The sequence below is a fragment of the Nerophis lumbriciformis genome, linkage group LG04, assembly GCF_033978685.3.
Source record: "Nerophis lumbriciformis linkage group LG04, RoL_Nlum_v2.1, whole genome shotgun sequence".
NCBI lineage: Eukaryota > Metazoa > Chordata > Actinopteri > Syngnathiformes > Syngnathidae > Nerophis > Nerophis lumbriciformis.
In genome coordinates this window covers 60862501-60875248 of record NC_084551.2, presented here as the reverse complement: position 1 = coordinate 60875248, position 12748 = coordinate 60862501, and the positions used below count along the sequence as shown (strand labels likewise).

At 40.0% G+C, this 12748-nt stretch overlaps 1 protein-coding gene across 1 annotated transcript in view; it reads right to left on the bottom strand.

Moving 5' to 3' along the window:
- Positions 1-10895: 10895 nt before the first annotated feature.
- Positions 10896-12748, bottom strand: part of mycbp (MYC binding protein) — a 5398-nt gene continuing 3545 nt past the window's right edge. The window contains exon 5 of the mRNA XM_061946311.2: positions 10896-11398. Coding sequence (XP_061802295.1) covers positions 11351-11398 — 48 coding nt within the window. The 3' untranslated portion in view covers positions 10896-11350. The remainder of the gene's footprint in view (positions 11399-12748) is intronic.

Sequence of the window (12748 nt, the reverse complement as noted above, 5' to 3'; positions counted from 1 at the left end):
CTGGACGCCGTTACCTCCACCAGGGTTGCGTTATGAAAACCGGGCCAAGAGGAACCTGGTCTTTGGTTAAATGTTGTATAAAAGTTAATAAAGATTTTATGTGGAATGCAAAAACAACTGAATGATATGATATTGTTCACAGGCGTGTCCCGATACAACATTGATAGCAGCTATCGGCCTGATATCAGAAAAAAAAACAAGTGCATCGCTGGACAGTTAACATCTAAATGTCCTCCTACTAACAACACAAGGTTGGTCTTTTCTTTTCTTTTAGTTAAGTCATTTACAAAAGGTAAACAATGTAGGCTACTAGCAGCTAAGCCACCAAGCTAGACATATAAGTGCTCTTAATTAAACAATATTTCAGTCTAAAACACCACATTTGTCAATATAGGCAAGTTTCAAATAATTATAGTTGCATATTACTCACAATGTATCAAGTAACAAACGTGTCCGCATCGTGACCTTAATTTAATAAATTGTGACCACTAGGTGCTGCCAAAAACTAATTAAAACTCCACTTCAAAAGCATAAATCTGTCATGAGTCAAGTGTTTTTCATAATACCATTGTTCTAGCCCACTGATGTCAAACTCAAGGCCCGGGGGCCGAATCTGGCCCACCACATTATTTTATGTGGCCCGCGAAAGCCTGGAAATAATATGCGTTGATAAAATGCTTAATCTTTTCTTGCTAACTATTTTTGTTCTTTCCCTTTTGACATTAAAAATCATGTACTGCATGCAATTGCATATCTTTTAAATTTCAATATCATCAAAATCAAAATATTATATCATGTATTCCAAAAAGATTTTTTGTTAAAATAAAGACAAATACTGTACTTAAATATCTGCTTGACTTATGATTTCTAAACAAATTATCAAATTGTAGACTGTAAAATTGACAATACATTTTACGGTTAAATTCCGCCAATCGATTTTTTTACCGTAAAATCAACTTTGTTACTGTTTTTTTTCCCATATATAATAAGACACTAAAACATTAAAACAAGATTTTATGGTTAAATTCCGCTGACTTGAGTTTTTTACCGTAAAATCAAATCAAATATTTTTTTCCATATATAGTAAGACACTAAAACACTAAAAAACAAAACAAAAAAATAGTTAAAACAATAAGATTTTACGGTTAAAAAAAACCCCTAAAAACTGGCAGCTCTGTTGCTTGAATTTTACCGCTAACAACAGTGGTATTGTTTTTTTTATACCATTCCATTTAGTAAATTTGTTTATATGCTGTAAAAACCCACTGCTTTTACTGAGAAATTCTGGTGACTTTGCTGCCAGTTTTTAAAGTAAAATTTAAAAAAAAATTTTTGCAGCTTATCCAATCCAATCCACTTTATTTATATAGCACATTTAAACAACAAAATGTTTCCAAAGTGCTGCACAACAATATTAAACACAATTAAAAACAATATAAAATAAATATGACTAAAAACCTTATGTAAAAAAAGATATTGTTAATGTATTTTATATATTTACATGTATATTCATACGGTCTCCCCTAGAGGGGCGGTGGGGAGGTTTCTCATAGTCATTCACATCGACGTCCCACTGGGGTGAGTTTTTCCTTGCCCTTATGTGGGCTCTGTCCCGAGGATGTCGTTGTGGCTTGTGCAGCCCTTTTAGACACTTGTGATTTAGGGCTATATAAATACACATTGATTGATTGATTTATTACTCATTGTTAAACGCGGCCCTCTGGGAGCAACCATAACTGCCATGTGGCCCTCAATGAAAACCAGTTTGACACCCCTGTTCTAGCCAATGGCCATTGATTGATTGCAACTTTTATTAGTAGATTGCACAGTACAGTACATATTCCGTACAATTGACCACTAAATGGTAACACCCGAATAAGTTTTTCAACTTGTTTAAGTCGGGGTCCACGTTAATCAATTCATGGTAAAATAGCCAATAGTCAAGGCTCCAATGTCTGTATTGTATCGGAAGTGAAAAAGTTGCATCTAGCCACTTAGGAAGAATTACTTTATGTACCGGATGTCACCATAGACATCTTATAAGTAGACGCAGCATTAGCTGCTGTGACACGAGAAATTGGGCGGCCATCATGAAGTGGTGAGTAGCTGGCAAGCAGTCTAAACTGACAGTTGACAGGTAGAAAACAGAGATGGTGTTCAGCGTTTTCCTGCTCAAATGAGCGGACTGTTGAAAATAGGAATCGGGGGATTACTTTTCACAAGTAAGATTTAACATTAACGTACGATTGGTTGTATTTTGTGAAAAGAATATTACCACAGAGTTGAGAAGGAGCAAAGATCTTCAACAGTACTGATGATGCGTTCTCATTTTAGGCAAAGTATAAGACAATACTTTGTTAACAGTATAATTGTAACCAGGAATAAGTCTTAAAGTAACAATATTCAAATACTAACATTGTTGTGTAAGGCAGAATTTGGTTGTATTCTGAATCCAGTGAAACAGATTGGTGGTTTTAGCTGATATAAAGACTTTCAGGTGTTTATATATGTTGAAGTATTTGGCAGACGCTTTTATCCAAAGCGACATACATAAAAAATACATATAAAACAATCACTGTAAACATGATCATTAAAGGGAAGAATGTAATACAAAATATCAATACAAAGTGTCAAGACAGAATAAACTCTCTGCTGCTGCAGCAACAGAGATACAGTCTATAGATATCTTATGTATTCATACATTGTTTATGTAGGATATATGCATGTATATATAACCTAATCATATTGTTTCTTCAATTTAAAAATAGCTGAACGTTTTTTCCCCCTTTCTCCGGGATTATATTCCCAGTTTTGATCTGGGACGCCTGGTCACTTATAGCATATAAGAATATTCTATTACTGTTAAGCAAACTATGAATAATAAAACATGTGTCCTTTATCATAGCTACACGTATGACAAAAAAGCGCGTGCAAATCAGTGGTATTCAGTGAGGTAAGATGAATTAAGTGCGCTGACAGTTCATTGCTCCTGCCAAATGAATTGCACTGAGTGGAGTGGATCACCACTCCAAGATGGCGGCCCCGCGTCTCGTCAGTGCCAGTAGGCAGTAGCGCTCCATGCTGCGTACCCTTAGAACATGTCTATGGTGAGAACTGTATAAAATACAAAATATATTAGAATACAATACAACACAATATGATTATTATAGAGAACATAAAACATGTATTTACTACTTTTCGACTTAACCAAATAATATCGTATATGTTGGCCTGCTAACATGCTAGCTGGCTAACTATTAGCATGCTAACGTTTAGCATGATAACTTCGTAAAGCGTCAAATTAAAATCCCAGTCAGGGTACAAAAAAGGATTGCTTTAAAATTACCTCTTTGGCCGCATTCATTAGAGGTAAATATATAATTGTGGGTGGTTACGTTGGCAACTTGAAAGGGACTTTGTTGTCCTGTGACAGTGTAGCAGTGTGCGTCAATCATTAATGTCCCACACCGCAACACGTGCAGAGCGAATATTTGTTCCGTCATCGAATAAACCCACATACCGTATATTTACAAAGTTATACAAAACACATATATTGAGAATATAATTATTTATACACTTCACAAAATGTGTATATAAACACAACACATTAGATATATGAAATTACTTCAAAACTGTCCGTTGGCAACTATCATAGGATGAAAATAAACTTCAGATCACTACCAGGGCCAAATGGATCAATCAAATGATTGTTCTGTATCGTTGCGCAAAAACTAACTTTTCTGTAGGTTAAAACACCTTTAACTGAATGTATCTCTGCCAAAGCCAACAATGTTAACAGAAGTTAGTGAGGATTGTTTTTAAACGCAAAAGTTACTTAGTTCTTTTCCACTACATTTGGTGATATTGTTGGAGCATCACCCCAATTAGTGAGCCATGTAATTACCAGGTGAGAAAGTGCAAACCTCCACGTCTTATCCCGTCGTGTGAAATTGTGGCTCTTTGAAAAGAGTCTGATCTTTCAGGACCATTCCTTTCAAAGAGCCATTCAAAAGTCTGGCTCATTATTATAAATATTGTTTTTTAAATCAAGAATATGGTCACTGGTAAGAGTTACAAGATGACACAAACCTTTCCAATTGTTAGAACGACCACTGTTTAATATGTTTGTGTGTATACTTCACTGATGACACTATTTGGTGAACAGTTTTGTCCTACTCATTTCGGCAGTTTTTGAACTCACCATAATGTGGACTGTGACACAACCAGTGTTGGGTTAGTTACTGAAAACCAGTAACTAGTTACAGTTACTAGTTACTTTATTTCAAAAGTAACTCAGTTACTTACACCAAAAAGTAATGCGTTACTGTGAAAAGTAACTATTTAGTTACTTCTTTTTTTCTTTTTCTTTTTAAAGCTCCCATTAATGCCCTTTTAGCCTTCATTTCAGTACTGTTATTGCACTGGAGAATAATACAATCTGTTGATCAACTTGACATACATTTTTATTTTCCTTTTAACATAATTAATGAAAAACAGTGCAACATAAAAAGGCATTCCTCCTTTCTTTAAACTTGGACCAATGACCATGAATAAAAAACAAGTTAAAGTGCAACATAAGAAGGCACATCATCTTCCTTGAAACATAAAGCCTGACATCTGGAGTGATGCTGCTGTCTTCCACACTTGGAGCCATGGATTGTAGAATCCTTGTTTTCAGTGGCAGGATCATTGACACAGATGGGGAAGTTTCAGTGCTCAGTAGAGATGGAACACTTTTGAGGGGTTTAAGCACCTGGAGGACCTCATCTGCCACTCTCACATCATCATCAGACAGGGTGACATTTGTCTTCAGGGTGTTGTGGGTCAATGCAGAGTATATAGCTGCCTGCTGCTCCAACATATCATAAGTGGAGTTCCACCTCGTTGGGACATCATGTATGAGCAGGCAGCTTTAGCATTTCTTGCTTTGTCTTAAGCACATGAGCAGCTGTTGTGCTTGGGTGGAAGTAAGAAACCTTCCTGATCCTCCCAAAGAGGCGCTCCATCCTATTGACTGAGATTCCCTTCTGTGATGCCAAATTCACTACATGTGCAAAGCACCTATCTGTGGTCCCAGTCCTGCCTCATTCTCTGTAATTATTTGATTTTTGGCATTATCACGTGTGACTGGGATATCTTTATCTTCCAGTCCTCCACTGCTTGTGTCAGTACCTGCGCAAGGTGACTCTCGTAGAGGGGGCGTGTCTTCTCATCTCCCAGTCTGCTGTGATGAAGTGAGCGCTTATAGTTCCGCTGGACGTCCAGCCGTCTGTCATGAGCGCAACAGATGATGCTCGGGATAGTTCATCCACAACTTTTTTCTTCTCCTGCTCATAAAGATCTGGCACAATCTTATCGCTGAAGTGGGTGCGCGACGGGATGTCGTAACGTGGTTCAAGCACGTTCAGCATGTGTTTAAAACCCTCGTTTTGCACAACCGAGTCTGCACTTATAAACACACCGATTCAATGGCGGGGGCGTTCAAGCTCCTCCGTTACTCCGCTCGCCATGACCACGCTGTGTGTGGACTGAACGTGCCAACAACTTTTTTTCCCCACACCCACACCCACACACACATAGACCGCGCCTCTTTTCTTCTCTCCGGCTTGTGACAGAGGAAGATTCAGAAGAACGACACCGCAGCGCTTCTGTTTCTAGCCGATACTACATCAAAAGTAACGTAAAATAACGCAGTAACGCATCATGTAGTAACGGTAACTAAATTACTGAATAAAAAAAAAATAACGCGTTAGATTACTAGTTACCGCCGAAACTAACGGCGTTACAGTAACGCGTTACTTTGTAACGCGTTAGTCCCAACACTGGACACAACAGTTTGTTTACATAGAAAATCTTCCACTCCTTTGTCTCATTTCAGAATAATTTTAATATACACCGATGTTACTCTATTGGTGGGAATTAACTCTAAAATATTAACTATACTTTTCTTTTTGTTGCATTTTCGTTGTAAACAAATTCATAAGGTGGTGTCATACCCCCATGCTTTTAAAGGGGAACATTATCACCAGACCTATGTAAGCGTCAATATATACCTTGATGTTGCAGAAAAAAAGACCATATATTTTTTTAACCGATTTCCGAACTCTAAATGGGTGAATTTTGGCGAATTAAACGCCTTTCTATTATTCGCTCTCGGAGCGGTGACGTCACATCGGGAAGCAATCCGCCATTTTCTCACTTTCGTCGGCGTGTTGTCGGAGGGTGTAACAACACGAACAGGGACGGATTCAAGTTGCACCAGTGGCCCAAAGATGCGAAAGTGGCAAGAAATTGGACGAAATGTGTTCAAAATACGAGGGTATGGGGAAAGCCGACGAAATGGTCAGTCGTTTGTTCCGCACACTTTACCGATGAAAGCTATGCTACAACAGAGATGGCAAGAATGTGTGGATATCCTGCAACAGTCAAAGCAGATGCATTTCCAACGATAAAGTTAAAGAAATCTGCCGCCAGACCCCCATTGAATCTGCCGGAGTGTGTGAGCAATTCAGGGACAAAGGCCCTCGGTAGCACGGCAAGCAATGGCGGCAGTTTGTTCCCGCAGACGAGCGAGCTAAACCCCCTGGATGTCTTGGCTCACACCGTCCCATATGCCACCGAAGATGATCAAGAGAAGAATATCGACCCTAGCTTCCCTGGCCTGCTGACATCAACTCCAAAACTGGACAGATCAGCTTTCAGGAAAAGAGAGCGGATGAGGGTATGTCTACAGAATATATTAATTGATGAAAACTTTATTCATTACTCGCGGTTTTACGTAAATTATTATACATAAACTGTGTTTACCAATGATTTAGCTTAAAAACATTTATTTTTTTCAATCATTCGAGTACATTCGGGTAGTCTTGTGAAATGCAGTATGTTGTGTCTATTTAGGTATGGTTAACCTGAGTGCTGAAATCGTGGAAAAATATATGTTCTTAGCGCGCCTGAAATGGGCTGTCTGCACTCTCAAAGTGCATGTTGTTGCCAAATGTATTTCATATGCTGTAAACCTAGTTCATAGTTGTTAGTAATTATCTTATCAGACAGTGTTAAGCCGCTGAAATCCGAGTCTGAATCCGAGCTAATGTCGCTATAGCTTGCTGTTTGTATTGGCATCACTGTGTGACGTCACAGGAAAATGGACGGGTGTATATAACGATGGTTAAAATCAGGCACTTTGAAGCTTTTTTTTTAGGGATATTGCGTGATGGGTAAAATTTTGAAAAAAACTTCGAAAAATAAAATAAGCCACTGGGAACTGATTTTTAATGGTTTTAACCCTTCTGAAATTGTGATAATGTTCCCCTTTAAGTGACATTGCTAGTTTGAATTTTCCCTCACCTAAAAAAGTAGCACAAGAGCATTGTAAAATACAGGAAAAAAATGTACCATGAATTGGTTAACGTGGACCCCGACTTAAACAAGTTGAAAAACTTATTGGGGTGTTACCATTTAGTGGTCAATTGTACAGAATATGTACTGTACTGTGCAATCTACTAATAAAAGTTTCAATCAATCAATCAATGTACATATGTATATAAAAAGTGTGACTAAATCTGGAACAAGAATTACTAATATTCATGTGAATACTAAATTGTACTACCTTAACTGGTGGGTGTACGCTTGGAACTTGAATTAGAAAAGTGGTTCCAAATGCTGCTCTGGTTCCTTTGACTCTCACACCCACATGCAACGTGGGAAATTGCAGACTTTGCGTTTTAACAAACGGCTCCTAAACGAACCGCAACTGAGAATTGGTTTGAATCATTATTAAGAGCTGTTCAGAAGACTCGATTTGTTCGCAAATATCCCATCTCTTTAAGGAGTGTAAAGCATTAAATGGACCTCTGCCAAGGCTGAAATATGATCAAACCTAGAACACGAGGTTGATTTGAAGAATTGTACATAGTTATCTGTCAGATTACACAAAAATGTATTGGGTCTTCTTGCAGACCTCCACCAAGGTCACTATTGTATAGTTCTGTGTTGAGTGTGGGACTACACAAGAATGGCTTCCTGTAGAGCAGGGGTGCTCACACTTTTTCTGCAGGCGAGCTACTTTTCAATTGATCAAGTCGTGGGGATCTACCTCATTCATATATATAATTTATATTTACTTATTTATGAAATATATGTTTTTGTTAACAAGTTAAAGGTGTTTAATGATAATGCAAGCATGTTTAACACATATAGTTAATATTGTTAACAAGTTAAAGGTGTTTAAAGATAAAAAAAAGTTAAAGTTAAAGTACCAATGATTGTCACACACACACTAGGTGTGGCGAAATTATTCTCTGCATTTGACCCATCACCCTTGATCACCCCCTGGGAGGTGAGGGGAGCAGTGGGCAGCAGCGGTGGCCGCGCCCGGGAATCATTTTTGGTTATTTAACCCCCAATTCCAACCCTTGATACTGAGTGCCAAGCAGGGAGGTAATGGGTCCCATTTTTATAGTCTTTGGTATGACTCGGCCGGGGTTTGAACCCACAACCTACCGATCTCAGGGCGGACACTCTAACCACTAGGCCACTGAGTAGGTGGCCTAATACAAGCATGTTTAACACATATAGATTCCTTTCTTTCATGAAGACCAGAATATAAGTTGGTGTATTACCTGATTGTGATGACTTGCATTGATTGGAATCAGACAGTGGTGCTGATAACGTCCGCATTTTCGAAAGGAGGAGAAAAAAAGTCCTCCTTTCTGTCCAATACCACATGAAAGTGGTTGGTTTTTGGCATCTTATTTGTCCAGCTTACATACTCCTTTGTATACTTTACAAGAAATACATTGTCGGCAAACTCCGTAGCTTGCTAGCTTGTGCACGCCAGCTTTCTGAGACTCTTATTTTGTTAGCGCAACTGTGCAACTGTGCAGTCGGTCTTTGGAGTTTTGACGACAGGTACGGCGCCAGAGTCTGTTGAAATAAAGTGTTTCTCGCCTTCCAGTCGGTAATTTTAATGAGCTGGCAGCAGCCAGCGTCATCTCAGAAGACCCTCGGGTGCTGTGAATGTCAATCAAGTGACGTCATAGTGAAGATTTATAATCGCTCATTTTTAGGACTATTTCTTCAACGCCTGGCTGGTGATCGACTGACACACCCTCCGCGATCGACTGGTAGCTCACGATCGACGTAATGAGCACCCCTGCTGTAGAGTGTAACGGTGTGAGCCAAATGAGAAAAGGACCTCCGCCAAGGCTTGATATTCAACATGTCTCATCATTTTTAACGCATTAGCCATCAATTGTTCTATTTGCACGAGGGCTGTAAATCTTTGGGCACCATTCGATTTGATTCCTGGGGCTAATGAATCGATTCAAAACGATTCGATTAAAAATCAAAACTTTCTTTTTTTTATTAACATTGGGTGCCAGTTCTATGATTGACTACAATACTCCATAAAACAGCTCTGATCAATATCTATATTTCTTAAAATAAAACTGGTTTTCTTGGACCAGCTCTATACTCTTGGCAGGGTCCTTGAGGTTGCATAGGAGTTTGCCCAACCAGTCTACATGTGCTTTGTGGACTTGGAGAAGGCATTCGACCGTGTACCCCGGAAAGTCCTGTGGGGAGTGCTCAGAGAGTATGGGGTATCGGACTGTCTGATTGTGGCGGTCCGCTCCCTGTATGATCAGTGTCAGAGCTTGGTCCGCATTGCCGGCAGTAAGTCGGACCCGTTTCCAGTGAGGGTTGGACTCCGCCAAGGCTGCCCTTTGTCACCCATTCTGTTCATAACTTTTATGGACAGAATTTCTAGGCGCAGTCAAGGCGTTGAGGGGATCCGGTTTGGTGGCTGCAGGATTAAGTCTCTGCTTTTTGCAGATGATGTGGTCCTGATGGCTTCATCTGGCCAGGATCTTCAGCTCTCACTGGATCGGTTCGCAGCCGAGTGTGAAGCGACTGGGATGAGAATCAGCACCTCCAAGTCCGAGTCCATGGTTCTCGCCCGGAAAACGATGGAGTGCCATCTCCGGGTTGGGGAGGAGATTTTGCCCCAAGTGGAAGAGTTCAAGTACCTCGGAGTCTTGTTCACGAGTGAGGGAAGAGTGGATGGTGAGATCGACAGGCGGATCGGTGCGGCGTCTTCAGTAATGCGGACGCTGCATCGATCCATTGTAGTGAAGAAGGAGCTGAGCCGGAAGGCAAAGCTCTCAATTCACCGGTCGATCTACGTTCCAATCCTCACCTATGGTCATGAGCTTTGGGTTATGACCGAAAGGACAAGATCACGGGTACAAGCGGCCCAAATTAGTTTCTTCCACCAGGTGGTGGGTCTCTCCTTTAGAGATAGGGTGAGAAGCTCTGTCATCCAGGAAGAACTCAAAGTAAAGCCGCTGCTCCTCCACATGGAGAGGAGCCAGATGAGGTGGTTCGGGCATCTGGTCAGGATGCCACCTGAACGCCTCCCAAGGGAGGTGTTTAGGCCACGTCCGACCGGTCGCAGGCCACGGGGAAGTCCCAGGACACGTTGGGAAGACTGTCTCTCCCGGCTGGCCTGGGAACGCCTCAGGACCCCCCGGGAAGAGCTGGATGAAGTGGCTGGGGAGAGGGAAGTCTGGGCTTCCCTGCTTAGGCTGCTGCCCCCGCGACCCGATCTCGGATAAGCGGAAGAAGATGGATGAATGGAAAACTGGTTTTGTTTTAATACAATTCTACCGAAACATTTAATAAAGTCAAATACAAATAAGAGAAGTATCCAACACTTCTGAGTGACGAGACAGGACAGAATTTGATTTTTTAATACATTTTTGATTTTTTTTTTAAACGATCAAATTGTTTTAAATAAGAAATGCGAATCATTCGAAAAAAATGTTTTTTTTGACACCCCCGTTACACTGCCTCAGTGTTTGTTAGCACTACTGTAGAAAAAGTCAACAATTGAATAATTGCGTGCAAAATGTGTTTTAATCATAACATAAAGTCACAAAAACTGAACATTGAAATACCGGTAAGTGAACATAAGAGTCTTCTGGTTCAGTTCTAATTCAAAATATGGCAACATACAATTATTTTGAAGTAGTCTTACTTCCTCAAAGTAAATACTTCTGACAATCATCTCAAATAAAGTGACATTCCTATCCGTGATTGTCCGAGAGTACGGGCAGTGTACTTGGGGTCCTCCACCTCCGAAATCCCCACAAGTGTTAGTGACTTGTCCAATCACACAAGAAAAGCACTCTTATGCTATGCTAATTAACAAATATTAACTGTATATATATATATATGTGGATACTTATATGTGCATGATAAGTTAAATACTAGAAACAAGTAGAGGCACCAGACAAAACAGTTCAGGGTCAAGTACCGTATACAAAGTACCCTGAAGTTCTGCTGGAGTCTATTCAGCAGGGGGGGCTTCTTCCTCAGGCGGCTCGAGGGGCTCCAGCTACCAGGAAATGGAAAAAAAGGACAAAAAAAATTCAAATGGATTCGTTATTAATGCGATATTAGACTTGAACTATACAAAGTATTTCAATGGTTGGAATCTGCGCTTCTGCATGATATACTAGTGTCAGAATAATTGTATCCAAGTAATCACAAAACTTTGTGTTACATTGAGTTCAGCTCGTCATGCGAGAGGACAAAAGCTGTCCTTGATCCCACCAAGCAGAAGGCTTGCAAAACTCCACTGCATACGATGGGAAGCGACATGAAGGTGTCGGTTTCTTTGGGCCGTTTACGACCCCCCCCTCCCTTAGAAACAGCTGTTGCCATGTAATCAGGGAAAGTCCAAATAAAAGAGGCGTACAATCTTTCGTCAGAGCGTGGTAACACTGTACAAGGGTACAGGTGTACGCGTTTCTCCTCTTTGAGCCAAATTTAATTCTGTCTCTGTTTGATTCCTTGCTTCTTGTCTTGTTTAATAGATGTCATCAGTGTTTGAACCTGACAACTAGTTACAATGGTCATCTAATTAGTTACTATGGTCATCTAATTAGTTACTATGGTCATCCAATTAGTTACTATGGTAATGTACGTCACAGCAGCTCAGACGAGGCACCAAGCAGTGTGGGTGGGGAGCGTTTCCAGAGTAGGCAGCCTGAAATGTGGGTGTCAGGGACAGTTTCGGAAGGAGATTTTTACAACAAAGTTCGAAAGCTTAGTGATATATCAGATTTTAGGTGTTTTTTTTACCCTTCACGTTCATATTTCGCTGTGTTTGTTGCATTTTTGTTGCGTTTCGCTTTATTGTAAAATATGTTGATGGAGTGACGTTCATATATTGTCAATATTCAGTGTTTTATCCTTCATAGTTAATATTGTAAATCCCCCATTCTTTATTTTCATGTACATTCTGGATGTCTCATTCAGTAAAAAAAAATGTCCAAATTCCATTCCAGTCATGACGCTTTTTAGCATTCAATCAGACATTATTGTGAGGTTTTGTATTAGTGTTCCTAATACAAAACTCTAAATTTGTTGACCCCCCCGAGTCAAAATAATGGCCCTGCTGTAGATTGTCACTTAATGCATCAAAACTATGAATGAACACATGTGGAGTTATGTACTTAACAAAAAAAAGGTGAAATAACTGAAAACATGTTTTATATTCTAGTTTCTTCAAAATAGCCACCCTTTGTATACTCTTGCCATTCTCTCGATGAGCTTCAAAAGGTAGTCTCCCCAAGTGTTTTTTTCACTTCACAGGTGTGCTTGAAGCTCATGGAGAGAATGCCAAGAGTGTGCAAAGCAGTAATCCGAGCTGTTTTGAAGAAACTAGAATATAAAACATGTT